General features: G+C 40.0%; 1 protein-coding gene across 1 annotated transcript in view; it reads right to left on the bottom strand.

Moving 5' to 3' along the window:
- The window catches only part of LOC138015889 (insulin-like peptide receptor), a 58,651-nt gene that overhangs the window by 29,913 nt on the left and 12,482 nt on the right, over positions 1-16,256 (bottom strand). Inside the window, exons 5-12 of the mRNA XM_068863015.1 lie at positions 9,217-9,320; positions 8,355-8,556; positions 8,034-8,136; positions 6,721-6,985; positions 6,574-6,622; positions 5,991-6,105; positions 4,104-4,183; positions 3,251-3,260 (exon numbers count right to left, since the gene is read on the bottom strand). Of these exons, the coding sequence (XP_068719116.1) occupies positions 3,251-3,260; positions 4,104-4,183; positions 5,991-6,105; positions 6,574-6,622; positions 6,721-6,985; positions 8,034-8,136; positions 8,355-8,556; positions 9,217-9,320 (928 nt within the window). The remainder of the gene's footprint in view (positions 1-3,250; positions 3,261-4,103; positions 4,184-5,990; positions 6,106-6,573; positions 6,623-6,720; positions 6,986-8,033; positions 8,137-8,354; positions 8,557-9,216; positions 9,321-16,256) is intronic.

Genomic DNA, 16,256 nt, shown 5'->3' with positions numbered 1-16,256 from the left:
CAACAAATTACCTGTAGGAGCTTTAAACAAACTTCTGAAAATACCTAACTTCTGAAGAGAGCTAAGACCTCATACATGTTGACCGACAAAGAAAGGGCTTGACTTTGGGATGAGCGCACGAGCTTACTGAATGAATGGACACTACAAAGCTAAGAAAAAACCAGGCTTAATGTACAGTCCCAGATTCTTGGAAACCTCAGGCCTCGTAATTGAGTCCCACATGCTTTAATTTTGTCCTGTTTTTGTTTATCTTTTTTACTGTCTTCTTTGCATGCAAGAGATACTAAGGTGTGGTATCATTTCTTTAAATGTACGGGGATTGAGGGATCAAATCAAGAGGCGAAGTATTTTTTCGTATTTAAGAGATCAAAAGGCAACTTTCTGTTTTTTGCAAGAAACTTATTCAAATTCAAATGACGAAGTGCTATGGAAAGCTGAATGGGGAGGTGACATCGTGTTTTCTCACTCTTGTCACAGCAGAGGCGTCTGTATTTTAACTCCAAAAGTCAAAGGAAAAATAGAGTTGCTATTTCAGGACAACTGTGGGAGAAAAGTCTTGATTACCTCACAAATAAACGGTCTAAAGGTATCTCTTTGTAATCTATATGCCCCAAACAATTCAGTAGATCAACTTCGGTTCCTGCAGGAATTAAACTGTTGTTTAATAGACAAAGCGGACATTACAACACTAATAGTTAGAGGCGACTGGAATTGTGCTCTTACTGAAAAAGGTGGTGGAGCCCCGTGGAAACCAACCACATACTGTAACTCCCTGTTGATTACAATGGACATTTTTGACCTTATGGATATTCAAAGAATTCGTCATCCAAATGCGAAGAAATTCTCCTACGTGTCAAAGGCACTCAAGATGAGATCACGAATAGAGTTGTACCCAATGTTCGGCGAAAAACTCTCTTATGTTGAAGATAAGCGACTTTTCTGAGAAATGCTCAATATGGAAATCCGGAATGTTACAATCTCCTTTGCCAAAGGAAAGGCGAGTTTGGTTAGAAAACATGAAAGAGAAATAAAGGAGCGATTGGATAACTAGGATATAAAAAATATGTAACAGCGCTGATTTGAATAACGTGGATCAAGAACTAAATGAATATGAAGCGCTTAAGAACGAACTTAAACTAATCTATGAAGTGAAAAGTAAAGCGACTATATTTAGAGCTAAGTGTTACTGGGTTTAAAACGGAGAGAAAGCCACCAAGCATTTTTTCAACCTAGAAAAAAAGAAAAATGGGTTTACGGTTGAGTTTTATAAACACTTCTTTGATTTGGTGGGGTATGCTCTTTTTGAAGGCCTTAATGCAGCCTACGATATTGGGCAACTGTCAATTTCTCAGCGCAGAGGTGTGATCACTCTAAAAGAAACTAAACGCGACGGGCATTGAATTTTACAAATTTCAACATGGTCTATCTAAAATATTTGCCTTAGCATTGCCACATGTTACCAGTGCATTAAAATTCAAAACCACAGAGAAAAAACACAAGCACATACAAAGAGGGACTTCTCAAAGGAAAGAAATATCTTTGGAAGGACTAGTACTAACTCTTTTTTTTTCTTTTGAAAGCATTGAGTGTCGGCGCTCGCAGCGCTCTTTTCGTCACGTGGAGAACTGACTAAGGCAGATTTCTTTGGTAAATGACAGGAAATATAAAGTTGATGGTCCCGTAACGTAGGAACACAAGAAATATCAATGAATAAATTAATAGAGTTATTCCACACCAAATGAACTTACCTTTCCGCGTTTTTTCATTTCACCACGGACAGCAAATACCCAGCGCAGCTTTGACGTTTGTGACTTGATGTTTGGGACGTGTGACGCCATTTTTTGGAAATCACTTACGGTCAACGTCCGTGTTGAGAAAATACGTCTTGTGCTTAATCTCTCTAATTAGCTAATGTGCAGTGTAGTGCGTTGTAGTGTAGTGCGGTATGTTGTAAAATAGGGTTGTAATGTGGAGTATTGAGTTAAAAAATAAGTTGTCCATAAAAATGATACAAAAATAAATGAATAAATGAATTCTCATAGATAAATTGCTTACAAGACAGAAAGCAGAAAAAGAAAATCGAATAGAGTGTAAGATCGTCCATATACAGGGTTGGACATCTCCGCTGTAAAAAACGACGTTTAATAGCCTGCTGGCTAGTAGAAAAATGGAAATAAACTAGATATAATTAGTTTTAGTTTGAAGTTCACAGTTGATTAAAAAAAACAAGAAAGTTTAAAATGTAACGATATTACCAATAAATTTATAAAGAAAACAAATCTATTATCTCCTGGCGTCTTTTTTATCTTGCGTGTAGTTCGTGAACATCGCTAGATCCCAGACTCTGAGCTTAATGGTTAATGTCTTCCCCAGTCTTCTCCCTACCAATGTTGTGATGCCTTGCACATCGCCTCGCACGATCGCTTCGCAATTGAACCGATTGTAAAGATGGAGCGATTTTTGACAAATTACGAGGCGCCACCATGTAAAAAGGGGAAAGCGGCCGAAACTGAAAGTACCAGTAAACAGGAAAGCAGTAAGATTTATGAGAGCACTCAGAGAAAGAGAACTTTTAATCCATCGTGGAAAGCCAGTTCCCCGTGGCTTGTGCACTGGCATTCTACGGTTAGCCTTCGCCGCGTGCACAAGTGAATGTGAAACGAACATTTTGTTAGCTTTTTTCCTTAAATAACACATTATGTTATCACAATAGAAGAAAAAATTCCATTCTCTATCATTTTAAAAGACCTTGCCAATAAGTTTAGAGGAAGGTTTGCGTGTTTGGGGTTGAAGTAGACCTCGAGGGAAATTGATCCGGGCTACCAAGTTTTGCTTCGGGCTAGTAAATTCTAGAAATCACTAGCCCGGTGGCTAGTAATGCAGGTAGCCAGGTGTCGAACCCTGTTATACAAAAACACAAGCAATAAAAGGAGCGGTGGATGACCTTGGTTGGACGCGTAGAGGATCTATCTAATTTTGTGGAATGAGGAAAGCTTGTCGTTAACCCGTCGGCACCAGTTTTTGAGATTAGTTTTTTCTTGTTTCTAAGATTCATTAAGTCATTTTTATCTCGCTGGAAAAATCTTTTACGACCGAATTTCGGGGTCAGTCGAGATTGTCGTATTACCCTTTAGACAAATGATCCATATATGAGATCAGAATGACTAAGAAAAGGAGTCTATTCTTTCAAAGTGCATTATCGCGTAATTCTATTAGAAGTGGATTGACCAAAAAATAATAATTGACTTACCTCGCTGCGGCTGCTCAGTACAGGGGCGGAAAGATCATGTGAAGAAAAAATAAGGAAATATAGTTGGTGCGGATGAATAGACAGTGTGCTTTGAAGACTGGCATTATTAGACCAAGTAAACATGACTTTGTGCTGAAGAGAAGGGCTGGTAATCGTTATGACAACGAACGAAATCTCGAATTCTTTAGGCCTACTACTACTACTACTACCACCACCACCACCACTACTACTAATACTACTACCACAGGCCAATTTCGGATTAGTTGTGTTCACAATCACCACAACAACGACAACCCCTAGGAAATAAAGTTTGAACACAAAAGAAACGCAATAAAGGACAAAAAAAGGACAAGATTGAAAGGTAATGCTTTCTGGCAATCCACCAGGTTTTAAAATTGTTTATCCAAGTCAGCAAATTGACATTCTGATCAATTATTTCCACCATCAAACGATTTACTTAAGTTTAGAACCATTACTGACTAAGGGTATCAATTATGAATTGCCTATTGTATGTGAGGACCTTGTTCTTAGACCTCATTCGCACATACTGCACATATACAAACGCATGTGAATGTTTTCCCAATGCAGATTGAGTGACAATACTCAAGTGGGTATTTGCTTTCAGAGTCGGACATATTCAAGTTCCCACACTCTCTTCAGTCACAAACGACAAATTGTCAAATCTCCAGAGTACCGCCACACGATCTCTATTGCGAAAAAAAAAAGGTAAATTCTAAAGCGAAGGTAGCAAAAATTTGCGCCCTCTGAGATCAAAACCTCAGTGAAAGACTAATGATTTAACACAAGAAAGCAAGAAAATGGATAAAATAAAATGGATAAGGACGCTACTCACTTTGCCGTTTCAATTTAAAGTCACGCCGCTTCCGTTTATGGCTTTCGACATCAAGGTTTGGATTCCTTCCTCTGTTATTCCTGTGAGCAAGGATAAAAAAAAAACCCTTGAAGTCAATTCAGTTCACTTTATTATTTTTGCCATAAAATAATAAATAAGTACATTATTTTTCTTTTTTTCACATTTAGAGGCAGGGAGGCCATAGCGGCTTGAAATCTTATGTAAAGGGCTACTTCAAAATACAAAAGAAAAGGAAAGGAACTTTATTTAAAGTGTCTAGTCGTTGTAGCGCTGGACCGCTAACTGGGGACACGGTAAACTGAATTAACGCAAATCAAGTCAAATGTTAGTTTTTGAGGAGAGGGGAAAACCGGAGTACCCGGAGAAAAACCTCTCGGTTCAGAGTAGAGAACCAACACACTCAACCCACATATGACGCCGAGTCTGGGTATCGAACCCGGGCCACTTTGGTGAGAAGCGAGTGCTCTCACTTCTGCGCCATCCCTGCACCCCAAAAGGTGCAGCAGGTGATAAGAGACAAACAAAACAATAAGACAACAATAACAATAACTAGTCCTTTGTGAAGGTAAAGTTTTGTTAACCTTTAAACATCAGATCAAAGGTACGTTATTGGTGAGAAGTGAAAACCGGAATAGTCGGAGAAGTCGGAGAGCAGAGAACCAACAAACTCAACCCACGTGACGTTGAGTCCGGGAATCGATCGCGGGCCACTGTGTCGACCACGCCACTCGAAAGGGTATCAAACCCATGCGTTATAAGGTAAGTCACAAGGCTGTCCAAATATGAAACGAAAGGGAGGTAACACACTCGGGGGAAAGTAACCGACGGAAGTTGACAATAGACCATTCGACCGTTTTGCTTGAATCTCCTGATTGATAGAAAATCTTCAATCAACTAGACGAACCAACCATGCCTTTTCTACCAGATATAGGGTGGATCAAAGAGCAAACTATTCAAAAACGACAGTTTCACCGAGATATATTTAAGAGTGAGACAACCATTGCTTTCTTTCTACAGATATAAGGTGGATCAAAGAGCAAACTATTCAAAAACGACAGTTCTACCGAGGTACATTTAACAGTGACACAACCATTGCTTTCTCTCGAATGTTCAGAAAATCACGACGTCACCACTCAACCATTTGCTTATAATGATTCGCTGTGCCCCCTGAAGCACTGTCAAAGCAGCGGCATTAAGCTTGAAATGGTCTAGAGCGATTTTCAATTGAGTGTCGTAAAACCAAAACCAAAGTAATTACTTTAGCCAATCAGAAAGGACGGAGACAATCCGGTAAACCAATCAAAACTCAAAGTAATTACACGTAGCCGACACAAAGCGCGGGGAAATGTGCACGCGCGAGCCACGATTGGTTTTGGTTTCACTTCTGATTGGTTGAAAAAGTGGCGCAAGAACTTTGAACCAATCACTGAGTGAACTAATCATAAACCAAAGCAATTTGCTTATTACTTTCGACACTCAATTGAAAACCGCTCTATTAGTGTTGTTGTAACATTACTCTATTCTGCGCTTCGCGTAAGAATGAGTTAAATTAGGAAACTTACAACAACGACCGCGTCAACGTCATCTCAAAATACACAAATTCTTTGTATTTTAACCGTTTTAAGACGACCAAACTGTGGCAGTTTCCCGCGAATGAAAGTGGCCTCGACGGCATTTTAATTAATAGAAAGAAGGGAAGAAATTGAAAAGAAATGTATTAAAATTTAAAATGTGCAGAGCATGCACTGAAACCTATGGTTTTTGCTCATGAGAAAAGGTGCATTCGGTTTTGTGCCGTTTTCATTACTTGTGTCCCTGTCGTTGTTATTGCCCGGCCTGCAAAAAAGTAATCCATCCCCAAATTACCTTTTATAAAGCAAAATTCCAATGATCACAATTAGCACCAAGGCTGCCAAACTACCCGCAAGTATACCAACGGTATCGTCAGCGTCAGTCTTCAGGCCTGATGGAGGATTATCCTCTGAAAAATACCAAACAATTTCAGAGTGGAAATATATCTTTGTTGCTCTTGCACATTCATAAAGCATGCAATCAAGAAGAAACGCAATTCATTTAAAATATTTTATTTTCCTCAGCTCGAATCTGCCGCATAATTCTTTCCAGTCGTAGGACCGGCATCTTTGGAGTGCTTGATAGATGATGTCAATCCGATATCAAATAATACAAATCTGCTGGACGACCTAAATCATATCGTGTCAAATTGGAGTCACATGGCGTTGTAATTGCTTGCCTCCGTGAGGGCTCTCCAGTGTTTCGTTGATGCCAAATCATACGTCCGGCCAACGCAAGGGAAGGGTGGGACAGGAATTTCAAGCAAACGATGACCAATTTAATATATTAGCGACAGAAAATTACAAACCAGGCACGAGACCACAGACTGGATGAATGTCCCGTGACTAATTAAGAAATACAAACTCACATGACGTACCAAGAGTGGGTGGTAAGCTTATTTCAGTTGGCAATCCATACAAAAATCTCTGTGAAGACAAAAACAAACATTCAAAATAAGGCACCAACAAAACACTTCTTGCATTAAAAATGATTTCACCTCAACTCACATCCGTGGATTTCTTACCGCGTTACTCTGAGTCACTCCTCTTATGTACACCTTGTACCTTGTCCCTGGTTCCAATTGAACATTTTCGTAACCTCCGTATGTCTTTCCGTCGCCTAAAACAAATACTTTACTAGTGTTCAGTGCATCCCGCGATAAACGTGCAGCTATGTAAAGTTTTTCCACCTTTCTCGTGACTTCCTTGTAATTGGTAACATCGTCTGGTATAATAGGTATCTCACGTTTGGTGACTTTTGCAGGAATTTTAACTATGACTTGATGAAAACTATGAAAGAAAAAAAACATGACTTGTTACAGTCAGAGAAAAGTTCATCGTATCCTTAAGTTTCACAAAGAGTCAGTGAGGAAGATGTGTTGGCCCTCCCTCCTAGACAACAAAAAGGAAATCATGTTCGTGTCCCAGGCAGATGCTTCAAAGAAAACGTCCCAAGAAAATAAAGCAGCGACTACCTTAGTGTTGACGTTGGACGAAAATACTAAAAGACAACCAAGAAAACTCTCTCTTTAATTCACAGAGTTTCAGTATTTCACAATCAAACTAAAACTTGAACATATCCTCACAATTAATACACACACTGAACTCTGACTGGATAAAGGTACATCTGCTCACAACTACTACTCGAATGTAGGCGCAGGTGCAGACGCACGAGCAAAGGCATTCACCCGCATTAAAAAACGAAAATGAGCGATAAAACTAAAGCATCATTATCTCTGTTTTGATTTGGGGTTGAAACAGAAGCTCATACATACTTCAACCATATTGTGAGGAGTGTTCAGAGTGTGAAATTAGTTAAATTCATGCCCCTTAGAATCTAGAACAAGTATAAGGACTTGAAATAATAACACCTCCCTGTACGACATTTTAGTCGGTGACTTCAAGATACCTTTCGATGGTTCCGTAACTTTCGCAAAATTTCTGATCGAGCCTATTTACCCTTAAAATATGTCAATTAACAATTGCTGGATAAGGACGAGTATGATATGAAGGTTTACGCAGATATCAATATTACTCCTTCATAATTGAAGGAAAGCAAAAGTTATTGTGAGAGTGAAGTATACACGAGTGTGCATCATGATATTTTCAGCTGTTACAAAATGTATGGCTCGAAAGACGTATTATAGCGTGACATTTGACGTATTATAGCGTGACATTTTTGCTCCACTATTCCCTACTGTTGGATGACTAACTTCATTATCAGTGGAGTAAAATCCTTGTTCTGTTGACTAGCTTGAGTTATATGAGGCAACAGGGCAACCAAAAAAGAAAGCAACAACTTGAATTAATAATAATTATTACCCATGTTTTAACTCACATCACTTTTCCATTGGTGTCGTTTGCCGGCTGAATCGTAATGGTTATGGTGTGCGATGTGGTGGCCTCTTTGTTAACATGTGGTTCCGTTGGTGGAGGAGGAGCTGAAAATAAACAGACATCAATAGGCAACTACACATTTACTCCTGCGGATGTAACGTCAGCTTGAAATAGCCAATTACGGGTCCACTACAAGTTTGAGTTTTCTCTTGAAAATGATGAATGTGAAATACAATGAACGACAGAATCATAAATTGATTCCAAGTGCCTAATGGCACAGGACACCACAATTAATCTACTGCAATTCAGACAAAGAACTCACCGACGGCAGGTTTATTCACTACCATGTGTTCACTTTGGCTGCCTTCTCCTTTGCTAGTAAATGCAGTAATATACACTGTAAACTCTGTTCCAGGAATAAGGTCTGCTTTCTTGATCACATTAAAGCGTACATCCTCGGTAGTTGGTATTTCCAAGTTGCTTTGGAAGGCACCATCATACTCTCGTTTCCCTACGCAGTAAATCTTGGCCACAAACAAGAAAAAAATCAACAAAGAATCAAAACTAAAATAACTTGGTTTTTGTTAAGTGCTGAAAAAAACTATGGCAACTACCTTGGCCAAACACACCAGACGGAGGTGGTCAATTCTTTTGTCCACGTACAAATTAGCCTACCAAGCCTCATTTTAGAGCAAGAATTCTTTTCAATTCACTGTATGGTATCGAGGCTTGGTAGGCTAATTTGCACTTTGACAAAAGAATTATAAAATGACCGCCATTTATGAATGGGGACATCGTTTTTCAGTGAGTGATTAATTTGGACATAAATCATCTCTAGGGAGGGGAAGGAGAGGGGCAGCAAAAATGGATCAGACCAATTCAACGTAAGGAAAGCCAGGAAATTCACACAGGAATTTGGGGCCAAAGAGATCGTGCCCTTGGTTTAACAGACATTTTGAGCAGCGGTACGTATTTCTGTACACTCCATTACTTTCTGGGTTCCAACTATTTCCCTCTACCAACATTCAAAATGTCGGCATATCAAATGAATTCTCTAGCAAGCACCTTGTTTATCCTCAACAACAACTAATCCCCCTATGAGGTGAGTACCAAGTGAATACCACCTGCACTAATAAAATCGGTGCAACGTTACCGCTACTAAATTGGATCAATGACCTCCTTACCTGGTATTTAAGAATTATACCATTGGGATCGATTGGCTCCTCCCAAGTTACGTTTATGTTACCATCATCCAGCGTTGCTTTCACCTCTGTTGGTTTACCGGGAACTGTGAATAACAAATTAATTTGCAGCATTAGGTTTTACCCCCAAACCTTTCAAAAGTGGGAAAAGGCTCTTAACTACGTTTGAATGCAAGAGAAACCAAGTGCTAATGCTAACATTATGTGAAGATGACTTCTTTTGCTGGGGAAAGATCTGGATCGAATCATAAATGTTAGAGTTTCTTAGAAAACATTTGGACCAATTCGTATTTGTTGGTACTTCATGTTCCCCGATAAACAATGTGATAATACTCGAAGATCTCAAGCGAACATGTCACATAATTTTCAATCTTAAGGCCTACATGTGACCTGTTGTGACATGGACCTTTCCAAGGTTCCGTCCGCGGTTAGGAGTCAATAGGGAGTTTAAGATCTACGACGCGACGGCAACGAAAACGTCACAAATTGTGCATATTTAATGAGCAAAAACAATAGCTTTGCACGCTCTGCACGTGCATTTTTAGTTTTTGTACATTTCTTTCACGTTTTCGGCAAATCTACGACGTGAAATGACCAATTCTCAAGTTTTACGGAGAACGTGAACAAAAGGCAGCGAATTTGAATTTTCTGTCGTAGATTCAATACCGCACCTCCTAATTCACTTCCTGGAAGGTTACACTAGTTTTTAGAAGATAGACAAGCCGACATAACGACGAAAACGATTAATAAACCTGAACTTGCAATTTTAAATGACGTTTTCGTTACCGTCGCGTCGCAGATCTTAAACTCCCTAATAGGGAGCTTAAGCAACGACAACGGCGACGGCAAGCAGAACGTCATCTCAAAATATAAATTTGCGTTATTTTAATCACTTCGTGACTATTTCAACGTTTTTAATATCACAAGGGTGTGGTAATTCCTCAAAGATGACACCAGTCGGAACGCACTCCATTTTAGAAAAGAAAATGAAAATTTATCCTGAAGTGCTGACGTTCTTCATAAAACCAAAAACTTGGCTATTTCACGTTGTAGTTTTGCTGACGACGGCAACGAAATGGACAAAAGTGTTGCCGTCGCCGTTGTCGTTGCTTAAGCTCCCTATTAGAGAGCTTACGCAAGGACGACGAAGCCGCTAACGAGAACGTTGTCTCAAAATAGTATTTCCCGTTATTATAATAATTTCGTTATAACCCCAAGTCGTTCGTAATGGAAAGTGTGTATCAACATTGCAGGAATAAAATTGTCATGAATTGTGCGGTTGTTTGGGGAGAAAATTTAAAATGTTTCGTCAGGTTCTCACGTCCTCTACACAAACTCAAATTTGGTCAAATCACGTCGTTGTCAAAACGAGGACTGCAAAGAAATGTACCAAAATGCAAAACGCACGTGCAGGGCGTGCAGAGCTATTGTTCTTGCTCATTAAACCCATTGTTTTGTGGCGTTCTCGTAGCCGTCATCGTCGTCCTTAGCTAAGCTCCGGGAGCTTAAGCAACGACAACGGCGACGGCAACGAGAACGTCATCTTAAAATACAGCTGTTTCGAGAAAGGTTGTCCAAAAGAAGCGTAAGAGCGTTCGCGACAATGCCGAAAGGTAGTATGGGACGGTAATCAATATGCAGTGAACGCCCAGAATCGAAGATGCCACTACCGTACAGTGAAGACCTACGATGGCGAACTATTTGGGTCAAAGAGATCTTAGGATATAGCGTTAATGAAGTGGCAGTACGCACAGACTTATGTTGAAGCTCTCTCCCGCCATCAAGCTACCAAAAACAAAAGGGTTCATCAGCAAAAACTTTCTCTGCGAAACATCACATAAAATAAGTAAGGTTAAAGTCGTCAGAATCTTGCTTTCTCTGTGAATTCTAACCCTTTGTTACTAATTCATGGCCTGGATCATTTGAATGAATTTTGAAACTCTCTCACATCTCAATGTCAGTAACAAAAGATGAGCACGTATTTCTAGGTGACGTTTTCGATAGCATTGCCGTCTCAAACTGACAGCTTACCATAATGCCTTTCGGCATTGTCGCGTAGGCTTTTATGCTTCTTTTGGACAACCTTTCTCGAAAACAGCTGTATAAATTCGCGTCATTTGAATCCCTTCGTGACTATTTCAACCTTTTTAATATGACAAGAGTGTGGTAGTTCCTCAAAAGTGACCCTCCTCGGAACGGCACTTAATTTAGGAGAGAAAAAGAAAATTTATCCTCAAGTGCTGACGTTCTTCGTAAAACCTCAAATTTGGCTGTTTCACGTTGTTGTTTTGCTGACGGCGGCAAAGAAATGCACAAAAGTGAAAAATGCACGTGTAGGGCGTGCAAAGCTATTGTTTTTGCCAACTGCAACCAGCGGACTGAGAATTTTATTTCTGGCGATTTGTCACAAAGGCAGGGATAAGTGCGAACCGCCCCAGCAAGTTTCTTGTTAAAAACAGTAGGGAGCCCTAATAGTGCCTGAGACGGCGTCCGAAGGTACTAGTAGGGAACTTAAGCAACGACAACGGCAACGAGAACGTCACAAATTTGCATATTTAGTGAGCGAAAAAAATAGCTTTGCACGCCTTGCACGTGCGTTTTTCACTTTTGTCCATTTCTTTGCCGTCGTCAGCAAAACAACAACGTGAAATAGTCAAATTTGAGGTTTTAAGGAGAACGTCAGCACTTGACACTAAAGTTTCACTTTCTCACTTAAATTAAGCGCCGTTCCGAACAATGTCATATTAAAAGGGTGGACATGTTTAAAAAGTGATTACAATGACGCGAATTTATATTTTGAGATGACCTTCTCGGTGCCGTCGCGGTCGTCGTTGCTTAAGTTCCCTATTACATGTAGGGAGCTTCAGAGTAGGATAGGAAAAGTACTAAGATCCTGAAAAGGGACATGAAGGCTTCAGAGTAGAGGCAAAAGGTACCAGCCGTTGTCGTTTCTAAGCATGGTATTGGAAAACTCTAATTTTTTTGTTGGTGGTGATGTTGATGACGATGACGATGAGGACAATAGGGAAAGTTCCAATGAAGGGCATCCCTGTTGTTGTTGTTGTGCGCTCTGGGAGCAACATCAACTGGTCTCACACAGATATCTTGGAAGTAGACACAAAGGTTGCTCCGTTTTAAACGGTGAGACTTTTCAGAGAGTGCTAGAAGATGATGTAGGGACGGCAGTCCTAGATAAAGCCTGAGAACTACAGCACAAGTATAAGTCCTAGATAAAGCCTAAGAACTACAGCACAAGTATGTGGGTTGAGTTTGTTGGTTCTCTACTTTGCACCGAGAGGTTTTCCCCGGGTAGTCCGGTTTCCCCTCTCCTCAAAAACCACCATTTGACTTGATTTGTGTTAATTGTTAATTTCAATTTACAGTGTCCCCCATTATTGCTTCAGCGCTAGAACGACTAGACACTTAAATAAAGTTCCTTTAAGTAACATTCGTGAAACTGCTTCATGCCAACAATGATGATAACAATAATAGAATGCAGATTACAAAACCAGAGCAAAAGAAAGAAAGAGAAAAAAACAACAATTTCACTATCCAGTTTTTGTTCACTCTGAGGAAAGCCTAATGATCGAATCACGTGAACATGCTTTAGTGCATAACAAGCAGCCTGGATAATTATTATGTATGCCCATAGTTTTAATATTGTTCATTTTTAAAACGTTAATACTGGAAAAGATGGTATGAATACTGTCTCCTCAAGACTGGCTCTTACAACGATTCAAGCATCTATTCCAAGAACTGTAGCACCTGGCAGAGTTTGAGTCATATCGGAAATCAAGATCAAAGATAGCTAGATAGACTCCTTTTTTTAAAATTAAAAATATACAGGTAAGTACACAGGGTAGTCCATTCAGGGAGCTTACAAAGCATCTCTGTTATATCAATAGGAACCCCGAGGTTATTACCTTGAATACAGAATTCACAAAAATAAGATATATACAAAAGAAAAACATGAATATAGAAAAGTACAATTACAAGGTAATAAAGAAATCTACATTGCAATTTAGTTTAGTTATGTATATTTGCAATGATTATCAACAACCGTACTTCCATGATAATAAAATGATCTCCTGGCTTTTTCCGTTATTATTGCAGGCAGATGCAAAAGATCGCTCTGCCAGGCTGAGCGGGTACAAATGGACGTATTATATACAAATTAGTTATTAAAATATTGAGGATACCGCCGGACTGTCTATACTTTTCCTCACAAGCTTAAAGATATGGTCATCACGCCTGGACCTTAGACTTGGCCTTTCTAAAGCTTCCATTGCAGTGTCACTACTAGATACCTTTATTACCATTCTCCCCACGCGTTCCTGTAGAGCTTGTAAAGTTCTGCTGTTTACTTCCCCGCAAAACGCCTAGACCTAAGCACCATATCTCCAATATCAGTCTAATCATTGAAAGATAAATGGCATTAGCTCTATGAGAAGTGATATAACGGCGCACAAGACCTAGCATGTCGACCCGCCTACCAGCCTTAGAAACAATAGCTTTAACATGTTCGTCCCAGCTGAGGTGCTGAGGTGCTGAGGTGTTTGTCAAAGATAACACTCAAATATTTTAACTCGGTAATGTGATTTATGGCGGACCCACTGATAGTGACTGAGAACTGATTCATCTTAGCAAGTTTCTGCGGAAGTTCCAAACAGATTCGCCTAAGTCTTTGTTATGTTAATAAATAAACTATGTTGCATGAAGCCAACACTCATTGGCTTGAAGCTCTTTCCCTAAGGTAGCCTGGGGTCTATTCAATAAGAAAGTTACACTCGCATTTTACAAGTTGAACCCTTGTTTTTACATGTGCATACAAAAAGGAGTTCAATAAACATTGTTACAAGTCATTTTTCAAGACTCCGACTTGTAATTACAGGTGTAGCGCTACAACTGTAAAATTCGGTACGTGCACAATTTAATGAAAGTTTTACAGGAGTCCGACTTGTATCTTTACAAACGTCCAATTTGTGCTTAACACACGACTTATAGGAGCGTATTTCGAGATTTGGATATATTCTCGTCGATTGAAGAAGAACTGTTGAAAAACCGAGTTATTCAACAGGCTAGAAATTTTGAAAGACGGGTGTTTGACATTGAAAATTCACGTGATTTTCGGGAGACATCTCGTCTCTCTGTCGAAGCATTTACTTGCAGCAGTGGGCCAACATAAAACCAAAAGAAACTTAGAGCGTACGGTGTGATCAAAACGAGATTTTACTATCTCCAAACAGGAATAAGGGTCAGAAGCATTAAAAAGGTGGCTGAACTTGTCCAATGCACAGTTATACTTCACAACATCTGCATACAATTTAACGACGATGGCGCTGATCTCCCAGATAACGACGATCTTCAATGATCTTCACATTGAAGATGACGGGGAGTTTAGGGAGCATGGAAAGGTGCAAGAGGGCAGAAGACAGCAACTACTACAGTATTTCTTATAACTTCGTAGAAAAGAGAAGAACGACATCGAGTACAAGACCGTTTGAACATTTTTACTGAGTAGTACTACATGTATGTACCAATACAAAGTTCGCCAATTGTAATTTAGATGCATTTACAATATATTTGTTTATTTCGTGTTCCACGCTGATTGCCAATGTATTGCAATGTGTCATGCCTCAATTTATATTGCTATGCAAATTTCAGACGAAGCGCGCTCTTTAACTTGAACGAAAGACGATAAGAAAAGAACACAAGCCTTTAATCTGAGTTTTCGGAGTTGGACTGGGCGTCCATACCCTTTTAAAGCCTTTTGATTTCCAGTTCTAGTTTGGAGCATTCTAGCTCTAACTTCCTCTTTCTTAGGCGTAATATATCGTCCTCTATTGAATCTGCTACTGCTTTTTTTCCGCTGACATTCTTGCAAGAGGTTCTCCTGTAAGGTCCTGATGGCCCTGGCTTTTTGTTCGTTGGCTCAAGCTCCTGTTCACGCGGCTTTTGCTCAACAACTCTGTGGACCTCCTCAACTTTCGCGGTCTCACTACCAGTCTGACCAGTTAACGTGATCTTTTGCATCATTTTGTTGGTTAGTAAACACCTTATATACTTTAAGAACGATGCATTCCACAAAAGAGGCTACAAACATGGCTTTGACCACAAGCGCACAGGGCCGTGCACTGAAGGCACTTGCTCAACCCTCTGCAGGCTTCCTTGCAGGAACAATAGAGGAGCTCATAGCAGCTCTGCTAGGCTTGTGGAAGTGTTGGCCGCAAAGATTTCCATTGACCCTTCCCCTCCCATCCCATTCAGCAGGACTTGGAGGCTATGGAAGTGCTAGGTGTACTTGACTCCAAACATGGCTACCTTGATACGATGCTCGGAGGATATGTTGCTTTAGAGCTTCAGTTGTTGGGGGAATCTTGTCTAACCTACGGGAACGCATGCGAAATAGTTGCCGTCTTGCCTATTGGACTATTACTACTATTGGACTCCTATTAGTCAAGATAGGAAATTCAAATACCTCAGATTCGTTCAGTAGGGCCTTCGCAGCCTGATATGATGGGTCTCCCAACCGGGTTAGGTTAGTGAGTCTGTTACAGTGTAAAAAACAGGAATTTGTGGCCGGTTTGGTGTCAGGGATAACCACATGCATTTTTTGGTCAGGTCACCAATGTGGTCTCCGTGGTGGAGAGCAATGATGATTTATTTGGCTTTTTGAGAGGTTTCTAATGCCATGGGTAATGTAACACGAGAGGGTCAGATTCTCTTAGATGAGAAAGAAAACTATAAGCCACTTTATTACTCATGGCATTAGAAACAGTCTCGAAAAGCCAACGAACTCATCAATGCTCTCCATCACGGAGACCACTCCGACCACATGACTAAGAAATGGTTATCCTTGACACCAAACCTGCCACGAATCTCTGTTTTCTACACTCTAACAAAGATTCACACACAAACCTAACCCGATCGGGAGATCTATCATATCAGGCTGAGAAGGCCCTGCTGAACAAATCTCATCATTTCTTGATCACTTACTTCATCCTATTGCTAAAACACAAACA

This window comes from Montipora capricornis, chromosome 9 (assembly GCF_036669925.1).
Source record: "Montipora capricornis isolate CH-2021 chromosome 9, ASM3666992v2, whole genome shotgun sequence".
Classification (NCBI taxonomy): domain Eukaryota; kingdom Metazoa; phylum Cnidaria; class Anthozoa; order Scleractinia; family Acroporidae; genus Montipora; species Montipora capricornis.
The sequence above is the reverse complement of the archived record's forward strand: the minus strand, read 5'-3'. Positions and strand labels throughout refer to the sequence as shown.